A 17,100-nucleotide genomic window follows, 5' to 3' on the forward strand; every position below is an offset into this window, starting at 1 on the left:
AAGTATGTGGTGGAAAATCGCTGGTGAGTACAAGACTCGTGAGCATGATGATCATAATCGTTATGAAAAATAGCCTTATAAATGTCATCATCTCCATCTTCGAAAAAACCGAGGATAAATAATTTATAAAAGGAGTGAGTTTTGGTGTGATTGAAAATGAGTTTGAGTGATCATATATATAGGCAAAAAACTAGCCGTTTATGACCGTTTGTGACCGTTGGGGGTAAGAAAAAATCGAGTATGTGTTGAATAAAAATTTGTGATAATGATGCAATGCATATAATGATAATCATAATTAAATAATTATGTATATCATATCACATTATTATAAGGTCGGTGTCGTAGACAACCTTTTATATAATATTGTGAAATTATACTAATATAGTTAGTATAAAGTCAGGTACAGTATATCATATCACATTATTATAAGATCGGTGTTGTAGACAACCTTTTATATAATATCATGAAATTATACTAATATGATTATAATGTTTAAAAACCTTAAAGACTTTTATACTTGTCGTATCCCTTACCGGGAGTGTGGGATGTTGTCCTAATATCCTCTCAGGATTTATAACAAGTTTTGTAACATGATATTATATATTAATATATACACAATAAAAATATATAAACAGTAAAATAAAAATTCTTACTTGTTGAATATTTTTGACATCTTCTTGTATTTTGAAGCGTCGGAAATTATAGGGAACCTTCGAGCGATCGTGCTGATAACGTGTTGTGAAAAAGTAAAATTTTATGGTAAAAAGTAAAAACTCCAAAACTCAAAATATATCAAACTCTACACTTTATAATATTTTTCTCTCAACTCAATTGTATTTTTCATCACAAATGAAGACCTATTTATATATCCACATTTGAGATTAGTCCAAAAATAAATACATCATCCTTTACATCATCACACACTAATTTTCCACATTTTACAACTCAATATTCAACATTCAACATTCAATATTCAACATAATATTAATAATAATAATATATTTTTCAACAATAATTAATATTTTTAATCAAATCATTAGTTGATTTAAAATTAATGAATGTAACAAAAGTAAAACGTGACTAATTATTTCATTTAAATAAGATGTAAGAGTTGACTGAATAACCCTTTTTTTTTTCTCATGTTGCGGGTTGGTGGGGGGTTTAAGGGCAGGGGCGGGAAGGTTTTTTTTTTTTTTTTTTTTGAATGGGTTTATGAAACAATATTAATGGGTTAAAAAATGAAACAATATTAATTTATATATGTTGGGTTTTTTTACATAAAACTTAGAGACTTCTTCCAAAATTGGAAACTTTTGTATGTTTACTAGCTCTTTGGACTGTAAGAGCTGATGAATTTTTTGGAAGGTGTTACGATCAAAGAGTTTCTAAGCTGTGTTCGGATTCATAGATTTGTATTTGTTGGTGGATTTCAAATCAAATCATTTTTAATTCATGGAGTGCATTAGAAATTAAACAAAATATACTCAACTACTATAAGGGATTTCAAATCATTCGACATTTCAATTTTGAACCAAATGAATACAATGGATTTGATACGTGGATTTAAAAACCAATTCGATTAAAATCCATCGATCCAAACGTAATATTAACAAATCAACACTTCGATAGTGAAAAGCTGGAGCATCAATGAGTGTGATTCTATTACATAATTAATGTGATTATGCATGCATGTATATAAGAAAATTATAATTATTAACTATCCGTTGAAAATAAAGTTTATGACATAAGGTACATTTTTCAATTAGGTGTCATATTTCAAGCCCAATTATTTGATGATAACAACTGCAACTGTTTGTATAGCATGGGTCGGAGATTTACTGATGTAGGGTTTAAGAAAGTGAAATAATCCATGGAGAAGAAGGAACATAACTTTTAGATATAAACTCACCATGTGGCCGTGCCCAATATCTATTTCATCCGGACCACTAGACATGGAAACTAATAATGTTTAAATCAAAATCACTATCACTATAAATTTCGACCGCCTAAAATAAATATATAAAAATGTATCTATGGACCCATGCCACCTTTCGGAGTTGGACCAACGGTGGAGGTAGTTGTTGTTGGCAAATGTTGTGATGAAATATCAATAACATGGAAGGATTTTGTAGAGGAACAAGGGACATCACATGACCCTCTAAAAATTTCGAACTTTTTTTTCTTTAAATTATTATTATTATTTTGCTAAATTTAATACATCACTAAATGACTCTTTGTATTATGCATTTCCGACACCCCGAGTCAAAATTTTCATATTCCAACAATTTTTCCACTCTATGACCCTTTTTTCCCTTCAATGAATCTGAGGTGCTCTATCAATTAAACTCTTTCAGCCTCCTATTTTTATTAAACTGTAATGCTCCAAATATCTAGACTCTAGAGTATTTATTTATTTAATCTTTAACCAATGGAATTTTTGCTTGTTATTTTTTTCTTTTTTAATCTTTTGCCTTTCTTTTGTAAATTGTAAGTTTTCTTTTTACGTTCGGGAAAAAAAAATCCTAAATCCACCTTCTGATCAATACAATTATGTCAATTTAATTTCTACCTGGAATAACATTCTTTATCACTAAATGATCATTTAAAGATGTTGTATTGATTAAATCATGGGATAAATTACTTCAAATGTAGCATAAACTCAACCCATATGACTAGGGCTGGGAAAAAAATACCAAAATGTCGTCTTACCGCCTATATCGTATCGAAAAAAGACCGTATACCGTACCGAAATTTTCGGTATCGATATCGGTATAGGATTTTCAAATTTTTGGTATTTCGTTATACCGAAAAAAAATTCAGTATACACGGTATCGGTATAATACGGCGTATACCGACATTTTTTTAAAAAAATAGTTTAAAAAAATCGATATACACGGTATCATACCGATACCGTATCGAATTTCGGTATTCAGTACGGTATTAATATGGATTTATGTCATACCGAAATTTTCGGTACGATATGCGGTAATCGTTGAATACCACGGTATACCGTACCGAACCATCCCTACATATGACCACGTGTTAAGGCAACCAAAAGGTAATTACACAATCGGTTAGATATGTTAAAACGCGTTGACGGACAGACCAATCTGTAACCCCACACAACCTACCTATTTGGCGAGACATGGTGGGTCTAGCAATTTTTTAGTTATATTAGACATGTCGAAGTAGGGGTTGACCCGCTGTAGTGACCCGCTCCGTGATCAGCTACTAATCAGAAGCTTAAGCATGCATTTAACTTAAATAATAAAATCATCAGAATTAACAGTGGAAAAAGCATAAATAAATCCCTAAATAAAGATACAACCAAATCGAATGCCCAAATGTATCAGAGACAAAAGCCTAGACAGATATCCTTGCTGGTCATCAATCGCCTAAGCTCTCCTGGAACCACCCGTCTCATCCAGCCGCAAACCTGCCCCATGGAATAGGGTGTCCAGATACAACAAAATACGAGATGTGAGCATGAAAAGCTCAGTACGAGAGTATGAGTATACGGTATTATATGTGCATGTATGCAAGTGAACTGAGTACCAAGACACGAGGTCAAGAATATCTGATCAAGAACAAACTTGGGTCCAGGTATGTATCACGCTGAGCCGTCGCTACAGGAGGTGACCAACATACTCAGAAGCCCTGATGGTGACCTAACACAAGTACACGTGTCCAACCAAATATCAGTGACCTAACACGAGATCCGTGTCCAACTGATATTGGTGACCTAACACGTGTCTTTGTGTCCAACCATCTACTGACAGGATAAATATCCAAATATCGGATATCGCAAGGATACATGCTCAATATGCTCATGTATGCAACATACAGTCGTGACATGCTATATATATAAAGACATATAAAACATGCAATCACATAATCCATGCAAACACATAATACATGCATACTCAATCTGGATATCTCGAATAATACTTCCGTACCTTACTAAGGCAGATCCTAGAAGCTCCCATCTAGGTCCAAGCCTACCACGCAACACTACGACATAAATAACCATGCATTATCTAGCATGCCAAACATCACCTACTAGGCTCTAAAGGCTTAATTAAACTATAGTCTACTCCCTATTTACTATAGGAAACCAAAGCAATACCTTCGTCCGTCGTCAGCCCGCTGATGACGTATGCCCCAGAGCCTGGGCATAGCCTAGCTACGACCCCTAGACGCCTCGCCAGAGCTCCGCCGCCTGGCTGCTACTGCGGACACTGTCCGCTATAAAAAAAAATACTATTTCCTACTCCAACTCTTAAAGAAAGAGTCCCAAAGCCCTTAAATAGAGCGATTACCGGGAGAGGAGAGGAATTTTTGCACTTCAAAATGAGGAATTCGGACCCCTATTTATAGGCGAAGTTCGGACGGTCTGAACTGGGTTCGGACGGCCCGAACTGCCACTTGTCCGAGCCATTTTGACACCTGGGCTCTGCTGAGTTCGGACGGTCCGAACTCGGGTTTGGACGGCCCGAAGTGGTTCGGAGGGCCCGAACTGGTCCGGGTGCTCCGAACTGTTTTGGTCCTTCTGAACTCATTTTTGGACCCCCGGGACCTAACCTACCATTTTCGGATGTTCCGGATCTGATTTTCCACTTATTTTTACCAAATAAGGACTCTTTAAACATGTTTTGACACTTTTAAAATTATATGTCATTTTCTAACATGTTTAAAATCACTTAATCTTGTAAAATGGAATCGGGCTACTACACCCGCAACCTGTCACAACCCATCATTTGGGGGGACGATGATCACTGAAAAATTATCAACTCAATCGACTTATAACGAGCTAGACGCGCCAATCTGATGGTCCCCCAATTTATTTTACAGCTATACGATCAGTAAAGGATGTTATCATATATGATTTCGGAAATATTTGAGATATAATTTATTTCAAATTAATATGAGCTAAATGTTGGTGGGACATTTTAATATGATGATATCATAGACTTTCCCAAGTAGCTTTGTAGCAAAAAATCTCCACTAATTCGAACATCAATTCTCGGTCCATCGATTATATTCTCTTCCACTTTGGGCCTTTGGCACTGTGTATTTTATCATGTGTAAATTGGAGAAATAAAGTGGAAAACACATTGGGGCTCCATCAGCCTTAATTTCCACTTACCTGCTACAAAAAATTAGCTGTACGTAATCCTAAAGGGGGTGTTGGAACCTGGGAAAAAATGGACCCGGTTACGTATTAATTTCGTTTTATTAGGGCATATTCTCCAACCACCCTTCAACCATACTCCAAAATCCAAATGCACTCTTTATTTTGGAGAGTGCTACATGATCTATATATTTACATTTGGAAGACAATTTTGGAGGATGGAATTGATTACAAAATGTCATCCTCCAAAATTGCAAAATGATCATTTTGTAAAAAAAAAATTTCATTTTGGTCCATTTTATTTTTCTAAAACTTTTTAATTAATTTTAGTGTTCAATTTTTTTTCAAATTTATTTTTAATTTATTTGAAGTGTTTTATTTTATTCATTAATTAATTATATTTATTTTAAAAAATCGACTCGAATAAATTTTTATTATTTTGTATTTAATAATATAATACATAATTATTAATATATTATGCGATTTATTTGAATTTTATCGAATTAATTCGGTTGAACGATATAGTATTTAATTATTGAATTATATATATGTGTTTGTGAAAGGAAAAAAAATAAAAAACTGGAGTAGGAATGTAAATGAGCCGAACAGTTCGCGAGCTGTTCGCGTCTCGACTCGTTAAAGCTCGTTCGAGTTCGTTTAATGAGGCTCGCTAAGGCAAACGAACCAAGCTCGAGCTTTACAATATTCGGCTCGTTAGCTCGTGAACATGCTCGTTAACAGGCTCGTTAGCCCGTGAACAGGCTCGTTAACAAGCTCGTAAGTCATCTCTTAGACGAAAAAATAATAGTATTGATATTTAATTTCTAAATTTACACTTTACTTATGAAAAATATTGAAAAATCTATAAAAATTAATTTATTAGAATAAAATTACAAATTTTAATAATAATATTATATTTTTTTTCAAATATATAATTTAGTTTTTAATTAATATAATGAATATTTAAATTTATAGTTTAAATATATTAAGCTCGTTTAGACTCGATAAAAGCTCGAATAAGCTCGTGAGCCATGAATATATTCGTTAAATAAGCTCGGGCTCGGCTCGGTTATAAATGAACCGAGCTTGAACATTCAAAAGCTCGGATCGGCTCGTTTTCATCCCTAAACTGGAGTATTTGGTAATATTTTAGGATATGAATTGGAGAAGCTTTTTAGAAAATAGAGATTACGAATCTCTATTTTGGAAGATAAATGACAAAAAGTAAAAGATATGTGTTAGAGATTGGCCTTAGAGATAGTTAGACACGACTAAGTATGTCTACAAATATGTCAAAGACGGATCCTATATTTAGGGGACTCATTTCGGACCTGTCTAACCATTAATTATATATAATAGTGACCGTGACACACGCGTTGCGTGTGTGAAATTTTAAATCAATTCACTAATCAATACAGTTGAACCGTGAACAGTTATTTAAATTTGAGATTATAAATCAATCCACTAATCACTACATAATTGGGCGGTTATTAAATTTTAAATTTTAAATTTTAAATCAATCCACTAATCAATACACAGTTGAGCGATTTTGCATTTTTAGACACAAAATAAGCAACCAAATTTAAGTTAAATTACCGCTAAACCCACAAACTTAATGCGATTTTGCATTTTTAGACACAAAATAAGTAACCAAATTTCAGTTAAATTATCGCTAAACCTACAAACTTAATTTTTCGTAACAAGAGGTTTAGGGTGAAATTGGAAAAACGTATTTTGGTGTGATTGAGACACCAAAATTAGTTTTTATCATAACCTCGATTTTTATAAAATAGTAAAAAAAAAATATTTCAGCCTTAAAATATTATCAATTATAGTTATGGATTCATACATTAGTTATTCAATATAGTAAAAACGTATTTTGGTGTGATTGACACATCAAAATTAGTTTTTATCATAACCTCGATTTTTATAAAATAGTAAAAATAAAATAGTAATGATAGTAAAGATATATATATTATTAATAATAATTCATGTATATATACATATTTTTTTACTATATTGAATAACTAATGTATGAATCCATAACTATAATTGATAATATTTTAAGGCTGAAACTATTTTATTTGATATGTTTTCAGACCGTGTAATTCCCGAACATTAGTTGGTTGCTGTTCTGAAACAGAGCATAAACAGACTGGAGACGAAGGCGAACAAGATAATATCAGCCTCAAATTCAAGAGTCTCCGTGACTGCTTTGTGTACGAATTAGGTGACATTTCAAGCTACCATACAATCTTGAACTCGATAATTGTGTCACTATTTTTGTGTCCACCAAGTGTTCGATAAATTGCTTCACGGAATTGAAATGATTTCTTTCTGTAATTGAATTGAACCCGTCATCTGTTCATCTTCAGGAGATGGTTTTGATGACATTATACAGTATATTATTGTATACTCTTTATGAGTGATTAATGAGTGCTCATTTTATTATTGCCCTGTTGTTCATTGATTTTGCAGGGGTGGCGTTTTGGGAACAGGGTGACGAGCCAAAATGAAGTTGAAAGTGGTGTGCAGGAAAGTTTTCAACTATGTTCGATATGATCTCAAGGAAATAGCATTTCCTTCCTCTTTGCCTGATCCACCTCACTTAAAGAAACGTCCTGAACTTACATGGAAAGAACGATACCTCGTTAGTTTCCTCATCGAATACTCTTTGTTATTAAACCTTTTTGACATCTAGTTACAGAGCTATTAAATTTGATTTTATGACATGTTGGATTTAAGATAGCAAATAGAAATCATGACATGATTATTCATGCGTGAAATGCTAATTTGGTTGCATGTTCAATCGTTAATTTAGGTGCTGAAGGAAGCATCACGACTATATGCAGCAAGTTGGGTCAGGGATATTGGCCCAGAACTCAGGCCAAATGATTACAGGACGAAAGAAGAGGGGGGAGACATGTTCAATGGTGAAAAGCGTGCCCCAAAAGAGAAGGAACCATCGACTTTGGAGGATCTTGGTAAGAAACAGAGCAACTCGATCATCAGATATCATATGAGATGTAAATATTACATGTTTTGTAGTCCCATTAGCTCGCTTTCAAATACTCGACACACAACACTATCATGTGGAGAACTTCTGAAGATAAATTTTAGTAAGATAACTCATCATTTTTAGCAGTATATTATGGTTTCTTTCTTGTTAAATCTTTATTATCTTATTTTCTCAAATCTCTCACTGTCAACATTGCATTCAAAGCAATATATGTCTAAACAATTGAGAAGCATGATGGTTTGAACAGGGGACTTTCTATATTTTCATGTCTATGATTCTTTAGTTTCATGTTTATTTTTTCCTTCAGAAGATGCACTACTTTTGGAGTAGCATGCTGTCAGAATGACTAGTGTTGGATTAGAGTTGAAGTTTCAACAAATTCTCAAACCAACTCAAATTTTATGCGGCAAACAATTTCTCTTCTTTTTTCTGTGCCGTGTATTTTGAAAATGAACACTGTTCTGTCTTCCCATTTTTTACGTTCCACGTGCGTAAATTTGATCTATGACTGTTTTTCTCTTCGTACGAGTGTTCTCCTTTTTTATGGATATCAAGTATTGACATGTTTATCGTAATTGCACTATACAGCTGTGGCTGCCAGGGGAGGAATGGAGACATTAAAGCCAGCATTGCAGCTTGTTTACATGACTAGAGCCTCTGCTTATCGAGATGCTCTTAGAAGTTTTATTGAAGGTTATCAAGAAGGTATACAACAAGTTATGGAGAAGAAGGAAGATGGAAATTCAGAGTCAAATCCTCAACAAGGAGACGACGCACGCACCCCAAAATCACCAACTTGACCTATATATATGTATATATATACTATTCACGTTACCAGTCCTTTCTTGATATGGAACAAGCACAAATCATATCATGAATCCTAACGTTGTTAACCTTTGGGTTACTGCATGAGGTTCGCCAATTCAGTTTTGTTGGCCATCAAAGTGGTCTAAGCCACGTCGCTTACCGAAAAAGATGTTATTAGATGAACGATGTGGCTTGGTTTAAACCTCATGATCCATGAAAAAAGGACATTGGGTTTTGCATTTGGTTACTGAGGAAAAGCTGTTGATGTCATGCGTCCGTTGTTCCACCCTGAATTGTGGAACCTCTAAACATGAGATGAATAACTTCTTTAACTGTTAGGAGTCCAGATAATAAATGGGAATATGACCGTACGTAAATCCATCTCTCTGAATTGCATAAATTAAGGGGGGATCAACATTTTTTAGTAGATAATATGCATTACAATTGAAAACGATTTTTTTTTATTACAAAGGGGAGGGGTGGCGGACAGATGAGATCAATTGGGCTACAAGCCCCGTCTCCAATTAAAAACGATTTTAGTCCTTAAAAACATCTTTCCAAAAAAGGGTTCGGCTATGTGTCTTTTAAGTCAACACATTAACTTTGTTGCCGGCCATATATTTTTCTCCTTCTGGACGTCTGACATATACAGTGATTCCAAATTATAATTTCTGAAAAATAAACTATAATTTCTCCATTTCTTTAATGGTTTAATTTATAAGCTTGTGCATGTTCGTAGTCAGAGCGGGAGGCTGAGATATAATGCACAGCACAAATTTCTTTTTCCTTCTCGAAACAGCACGTTGATTTTTATCTTAGACTGAATGAATATGCCCATTCAAATTTCAAACCAAAAGTTTACAAATCTGTGGGCCTTTTCAAAGCTACACGTCATATTCTAGAAGAGCCTGATACGTTTCTCCTAAAGTTAGTCGCCTTTGAAATCTTGCATGCACTCTTGGAATTAAACTTGTCGCCTTCAAAATGACCTCAACTTTTAGTTAATTGGTATATTTGCAGTGCAGGTGATCTGATATATATATTTGTTTTTTTAATTTATAGATTATTCGGTCCGAATTTGTGTGTATTCTATAAAAGTTATGTGGTATTCAAAATAAACTCTCGTAAAATTTTTAAAAAGTCCAGTGGTATTTAGGGAGTGTTTGCAATCACTTAAAAAAAACGATTGTTAGATTTTTGGCTTAAAAAGTTATTTTTATGTGTTTCTTAAACCCAGATTATATGTTAGCTTATGGTTAACTTAATTGAAATCTAAAAGCTAGTCATATGGTGATTATGATTCTTCAAAAGTGATTCTAATAAAAATATCAATGTTAAAATAACTATAATCATTTATTTATCAAATTCTACCCAACGTTGAGTTTTAGATTTTAACATTTGTTTCCAAACACTACCAACTTTTGTTTTTTTTCAACTTTTTATAATCTATAAATTTAATCGCTTCTACAAAACCATAATCTTTTACAAACACTTTTATAATCTATAAATTTAATCGCTTCTACAAAATCATAATCTTTTACAAACACTCCCTTAACATTGAATTCTAAAATTATATACGGTACAACACAAGAAGATTGGGATGTCCTAACCAAGATCATTCAGTACTCTGAAGGGTCCGGGGTTGTGATTTGTGAACTCCGACCCTTCAAATTTTTATTAAAATTTTACAAAAAGAGTTGTGGTTTTGAGCTACTACCCTCTAATTTTTTTGGTTTTTATCGAGGAGCCGGGAACCAGGGTCGGAACCCGGTCCTTACAATTATTTTATGTGGGGTTTTCGAGCCTCGACAACTTATTTTTCTATCTGGACGTTGTTAATTCCAATTAATATCTGTTTTATATCTTGAATTGAATGATACTAGTTTATTAGATGTTTTGCATGAAATCTTTGATTTGTTAGTTACGTAACGCAGATGAATTTTGTTTTGACACGTTCAAATTACGTACTAAAATTGATCAGTTCTAGTTGAATTTCTTGTTCTAACATTCATATGGGACAATATATAACAGTACGTAATTAACATGATAGAAAGCATACGCGCGCTTATATTGCAATGAATATTTCAAAACCCAAATTTCTTTATTGTACAGGTACTGAATACATTAATCACCAAAATAACATTACATTATGTTTATGTATATGGTCAAAAACAAGACTAGTAATATACTATGAAAACGCGTAAACTATAATAACGCTCGTTGGTATATCGAACAAGACAGAACAATTGGATCACCTCATCATGCTAGTAGCCCTCATCAAAGTTGGGTTCACCACACTATACCCACCATCCACCACAAGGTTCATACCGCTCACGTACGACGCCTCGTCGCTAGCCAAGTAAAGCGCAGCTTTCGCGATATCCTCGGCCCGCAAGACCCCACCTTTCAGGTTCCCCACGGCGCTCATGAACCCTTCAAACTGTCTCACTTTTTCCTCACTTTGATCACTTCCGGTCAACACCCCGAAAGGTGAGATGCAGTTCACCCTGATCCCCTGCGACCCCAACTCCGCCGCCAAGTTGTTGGTCAACCCGACGATCCCATATTTGGAGACAGCGTAGGAATGGGTGGCGATTCCGGCGATCTTAGTCGCGCTGCTGGCGGTGAAGAGTATGCAGCCGTTTCTGTTGGGGACCATGACCCTTGCGGCGTGCTTGGCTCCCAGGAGCGCGCCTATCAGGTTCACTCCCAGCATGCGCTCCAGGTCGGACTTCTTGGTGTTTAGGATGCTCTCGGAGGAGCCGTTCATGATTCCGGCGTTGTTGAACATTATGTCGAGGCGGCCGAACTTGGTGACGGTGGTGTCGACTAGGTTGATGATGTCGTCTTCGTCGGAGACATCGCAATGAATGTAGCAGACGTGCTTGTTGGTGTTGTCCAGGTTGTTGGCTAGTGACTGGCCGAGGGTATCTTGGACGTCCGCGATCACTACGTTCGCGCCGTTTTCGAAGAAAAGGCGAACGGTACTTGCTCCGATGCCGCTTGCCCCACCGGTCACGATCGCAACCTTGCCTGCCAACCTACATGTAACGTAAACGAAAAATGTTTATAATTACTATTATTTTTTATAAAAAAAGGAACGGTCATGCACTAATTAGAGAGAAGTGCGTAAATAAGATAGAGAATATTGTATTGTTTACCTTCCATGGACAGCGCTGCCGTTCATGTTGATTCCTTGGAGATGATCAGTTAATTAACTGCCAAACAACATGCATCAATATTCATTATTATTATTATTATATATCAAAGGAGCCCAAAAATCATATAGTAAAAAAAAAAATAAAAAAATGAAACAAAGCAACCAACATGTGGATGATTGATTATCAAATATATTCGTGTGTGCAAAGTTTCTCCACTACTTCGACGCCCTGTTATTTCGGATCACCAAGCAGCATATATCAATTTCTTGTTTTCCAATTTGAATTCTTTATTAAAATGTGGTTATTACAGTTATGAAATCTAATATATATAGATATATGATCAATCTGCTCTTTGTTGAATCTAGAAGTGGGAAAAAAAACTCAAATCGCATGAACAAAAATGAATGAAGAAATAAAAAAGGTTAATTAGCGACGCATACCGACGGGAGACAGAAGCGATTTCCGGCGAAATCTGCGAGGCTGGCTGAATATAGGATTCTTATATTATATATATATATATATATATTTCACTTCCCTGCACTGCATTTCATTGCATGGTTAGGGTGTGTATATATAGAGTCATGGCCGGGCAGGACAGGGCAGCAAAAGATAACAATCAAATTAAGTATTATACCTAACTACCAACGTTGTGATGCGAACATTTAATCCGCGTGAAAAGTCAAAATCAAACAGCTGATATTATTTAATGAGTAATGCTATACCAAATTTGTACAACAATTTTTACATCACAAAAAAATCAATACAAAATTTAATTTATCAAATCTCATCATACATTGAATGCAAAATCTCACGAGATAATAGCAAAATATCACAACATAATTGTTATAAATATCATTATACGATATATTGGTTGTAGCTCTAGCATTATTCTTATTTAATTATTTACTTAATTTGGAGTATCCACGATGTCCAATTAATATTTAATTTCAAGTTTTTATTGGCACCCATCCACTTTCATAGTGGCGCATTTTAATTTTTGTTAGTTATTGGGTGGGACATCATGTGTTTTACATGTCCTGAAATGTGTACACGATTCATAAATTATACACACACTGCATGTGTAGAAAACTACCGTGTAAATTCATGCAACGGTGTGTAAATTCATGCAACGGTGGACTAGAGTAGCCTAGCTAGTAGGAAAAACGTACAAAGCTAGCCAGACAAATAGACAATCACAACTCATATTATAAGTAGTACAAAATTAATTAATTGCCTAGCAAAATGTTCGGTAGAGATGAATATATATAGCAACAACGTGTAGAACACATATTGTCGAATTATAGTGTTTGATCATTACAAAGTGTGACCATTTATAATCACAAAAATTTCGTATTTAAATAACGGAAAATTTGTGATAAATCCCCGATAGCAAACATACATAACCTTTTCAGTCCATGTTGCAGAATAAGTTTGTTCTCAATCCCTGACAAAAGCCTGTTATTTGTTTCAACTCCCTCTTTTGGCCAATTTACCAAAATATCCCTAAATTGATTTACGGAAGAAAACAAAAAAAGAAGAGAAAACATGACGCTCATTCCTTCTTGATTTTCCTCTCCTGAACCTTTCTCTTTCAATCTTAAACGTTTAATCCATCAACAAAATGTTAAAGATTTGTTTTTAGTCGGCCAATGTTGAAGATCTGCATTGACGTGGGTTGAAGAGAATTGCCCATCTTTGTGCTCAAACTGAAAGTTTCCCAGATTTGCAGGTTAGATTTTAGATTTGAAATTTTTTAAATTTTGGACGAATAAATTATTGTCATATCTTGATGTATTTCTTACAAATTTAAAATGTTAAATTGATGAAATTGTTTGATATTTTTTATGATTAAAGAAGTGGTGTTGAGTTTTCGTGCATTGCCTTAGTTTTACAGATTAGCGTATAAATATCAATTTTTTCGTCCGTTACTGGGAATGCAGTTCATTTGATGAGCATTTGTGATAGATTAGCTGATATTTCGTATTGTTCTCGATTATAATATTTTAATTCTTAATTTGGGGGTTTTAGTGTTGTATTATTACTGTGTTTGAAATTATTAGAATTAAAATCTAGTAATCTAAATTTGTTATTTTGTATTGTTTGTGTGTAATATATTAAGAAAGAATGTATTATGCTTCGATTTACTGTATTGAAAAGCATTCTCCTTTTGTAGTTTGAGAAAGGAATCTGGAAGTGGTCCTTACAATCTTTCGTTTTTGGGTTGCTGTAAATTCAAGCAGCAGTTGTTTGTCATCTCAATCTTCAGTGGTTGTAGCTTGATGGATGTTTTTGCGAGTCTGAGCAAAAAATGTGTAGAAATTGTTGGAAAACGGTGATCAGATCAATCAGAATTGATACCCGGTGCAGCGGAAGTTTTTTAAATTTTATATGGAATGATTCCATATCATGGGTATCAAAACTTTACGATTAAATTGTGCGTGTAAAAATTAAATAACAATTAAATTTTTACCTTGAATCTCGAAACGAGATTATGGACACCAACAGATAACTCTGCTCTTGTTGTATATCCCAGGAACTGATGGACGAACAATTCTTCAATCAGGTCCACGAACAGAAGTTCAATCCCTCTGATAGATTGCACTAGAAAATCTATCAGAAGTTTTCTACGAAGAGAATTAACGAATTTGATCCGTTAAACCAGACTGCAAATTCAAAATTCACAGGCTGGAATTTTAGAACAGAGAGGGAGGGGGCGGCGGCCACTATGATGAAAACAGCTAGGGTTTTCGAAAATTTTGTGACCTCTGTTGTCTAATTTCTGTACTGCAATAACTTATTTATAATGTGGGCTGCTAACAGCTTAGGGCCCATTAGTCATAAGTTCAAGCCTGACAAGCAAAGCCCGCATGTTCAGAAATTAATATAAAATTCATCGTGACTCAGATTGATAAACCAATTTCACCAATGTGCACAGAAACCATTTCTGCATCTTTTAAAGTCAAGATAAATTTTCTGAATCCGAATTCAGTGGTTTCCAAAAATGTCCATTACTATGTCATTTTAGGAAATCTTACTCCCTCTACTCTTAAATAAGAAGTCCCACTTCTTTATTCATTAAATTTAACTCTTTAAATTTAATTATCTCAACGGAGATTAAAAATCCATTACTTGTGTGACCCTCAATGGTTCAGGGATACAGCTAGCCGTGGGCTCACAACTCCTTGTGACTCGGAACAACAATTTCCGACTTGTCCATCGAATCATGGTAAGAGCGCCTAGCAACATCGCCCCATGATTCCCTAGGTATCACTGATAGTGCCTGCAAGAACCAATAGATTTTGGTTAGCGTACAGTACGGTCCCTTCATCCATATATCCCGATCGAATCAACAACTATTGGTAAATCGAGAGTCGTTCGAGATTCGATAACTATGCAATGCATCTTGAAGATCAAATAGTGACATCGCATGTGCTACTAAGAAACCATTTCTTAAAACACATCATGTACTCTGGCCAGAGATTCGTCACACTAATATCTCCTCAGATTGCATAGGATATCCACACTAGTAAGTATGTGGTGAATCCTTGACAACAAAGCATCGACTCCTATATGTGTCGTAACTGCACCCAATCCCGACACCTGATGACCCCAATAGAGTCGGTAAACGAGTCAAATTACAGTACTAGCATATAGAGTCTCAATGATGTTTCAAGTAGTAAGGACTAATGGTGTACAACCAAAACCGCGGACTTTATCCACTCGATAAGTGATAACCACTTGGAAAGTCCGGATAGGGTAGTTCGATCATTCATCGTATGAATATCCATTTGCATGCTTTGAACATCTCTATGTTCTATAGCAATGAAACGTGGTACTCGGCATCGCAAATGCTAGTCTCAATCTCGAGCGATCCTTATCCTTATTAACGGACGGCTCAATCGACTAGGAACTGTTTAGAATATACAGTGACTATAAGATGTGTTTCATGATAACCATCCCCATGTGCCACCACATCTTACATACACTATGGTATATTCAAGGTCTTCATCTAAACATCTTATAGTATGTCACAACATAATAATATGATAAAAGATAAAGTAAACGCCTTTATAAAAGTGTAAATTATATTAAACAAAAGATTGTTTATACATAGAGTCATAAAAGCCCTTAGCCACAAGTTGGCTCACCGGGAAACCACTCTTTCAAAAATATCTCCGGAATCCATTATACTTCAATATGTAGCTCTATTGCATAAGATGCTTGTGTCTTTGAATGATGATGATGATGATGTCCTTAATATGATTCATTTTCATATGTGTGTAAAGCTTACGACGATTGAATTGAGGGCAGAGAATAAAAATGAACATTCAATAACTTGAATGATGGGAGGTAAAATACATTTATTATTATTTCACGTACATTATCCTATTTTGATTTGTTTAGTAACATGTTTAATAAAAAATTAAAGGTAAAATATTGTAGATTGCTTTGTATAAATTATCAATTAGCTGTTTTAAACCAAGATTAATTTTTAAAAATTTAAAATTTGTTTTTGTGGTTATTGCTCTTTTTTATCTTATTAATTGTATATTAAACTGGTAAGGGTTGATGAGGAAGACACGCAGTCGAAGAGTGACAACGAGGTTGAATAACCCCCTTGCGCCAATACTATAAATGCCTGGATTAATTGTATTCGTGGTGTAGGACAAACATTCAAGGGTGCTGGTGAATTTAGGAATTATTTGAAAAACTTTTCTGTTGCCACAAGACGTTCATTTATGTATGTAAAAAATAACAGCGAGAAGGTTATTGTGATTTGTAGTGAAAAGAGCTGCGATTGGAGAATTTATGCTTCGAAACATAAAAGAGACAATATTTTTGCCATCAGAAAATGTAAACTGCAACATAATTATGGTGAAAATAATCTACGTAGCCGAGGGCATCCTAGAGCCGAAGCTCATTGGATAGCGAATATTGTGAAAGAAAAATTGAGGGGAGAGCCCTATTATCGTCCGTGTACA

The 17,100-nt window shown here is 34.6% G+C and overlaps 2 protein-coding genes across 2 annotated transcripts; one reads left to right on the plus strand and one right to left on the minus strand.

The window, feature by feature from the left end:
• The first annotated feature begins 7,183 nt into the window (after positions 1-7,183).
• On the plus strand, positions 7,184-9,196 carry LOC140876269 (uncharacterized). The gene is made up of 4 exons (XM_073280186.1): positions 7,184-7,361; positions 7,610-7,781; positions 7,953-8,115; positions 8,739-9,196. Exons 2-4 carry the CDS (start codon positions 7,644-7,646, stop codon positions 8,948-8,950), a joined length of 513 nt encoding a protein of 170 aa, XP_073136287.1. The 5' UTR covers positions 7,184-7,361; positions 7,610-7,643; the 3' UTR covers positions 8,951-9,196.
• A 1,826-nt stretch (positions 9,197-11,022) lies between these two features.
• LOC140874832 ((+)-borneol dehydrogenase 1-like) lies at positions 11,023-12,685 on the minus strand. Its single transcript, XM_073278265.1, has 3 exons — positions 12,559-12,685; positions 12,119-12,175; positions 11,023-11,998 (listed from the first exon to the last, which is right to left on the minus strand). Exons 2-3 carry the CDS (start codon positions 12,142-12,144, stop codon positions 11,209-11,211), a joined length of 816 nt encoding a protein of 271 aa, XP_073134366.1. The 5' UTR covers positions 12,145-12,175; positions 12,559-12,685; the 3' UTR covers positions 11,023-11,208.
• Positions 12,686-17,100: the final 4,415 nt, after the last annotated feature.

The sequence above is a fragment of the Henckelia pumila genome, chromosome 1 (genome assembly GCF_033568475.1).
Source record: "Henckelia pumila isolate YLH828 chromosome 1, ASM3356847v2, whole genome shotgun sequence".
Taxonomy (NCBI): Eukaryota; Viridiplantae; Streptophyta; class Magnoliopsida; order Lamiales; family Gesneriaceae; genus Henckelia; species Henckelia pumila.

Bases quoted from the DNA above. Each gene is read 5' to 3' on its own strand.
- LOC140876269 (XM_073280186.1), top strand. From the start codon at position 7,644: ATGAAGTTGAAAGTGGTGTGCAGGAAAGTTTTCAACTATGTTCGATAT. The intron at 7,782-7,952 runs GTTAGTTTCCTC...TCGTTAATTTAG, and splicing joins CATGGAAAGAACGATACCTC to GTGCTGAAGGAAGCATCACG. The intron at 8,116-8,738 runs GTAAGAAACAGA...TGCACTATACAG, and splicing joins ATCGACTTTGGAGGATCTTG to CTGTGGCTGCCAGGGGAGGA.
- LOC140874832 (XM_073278265.1), bottom strand. From the start codon at position 12,144: ATGAACGGCAGCGCTGTCCATGGAAG. The intron at 11,999-12,118 runs GTAAACAATACA...CGTTACATGTAG, and splicing joins GGCAGCGCTGTCCATGGAAG to GTTGGCAGGCAAGGTTGCGA.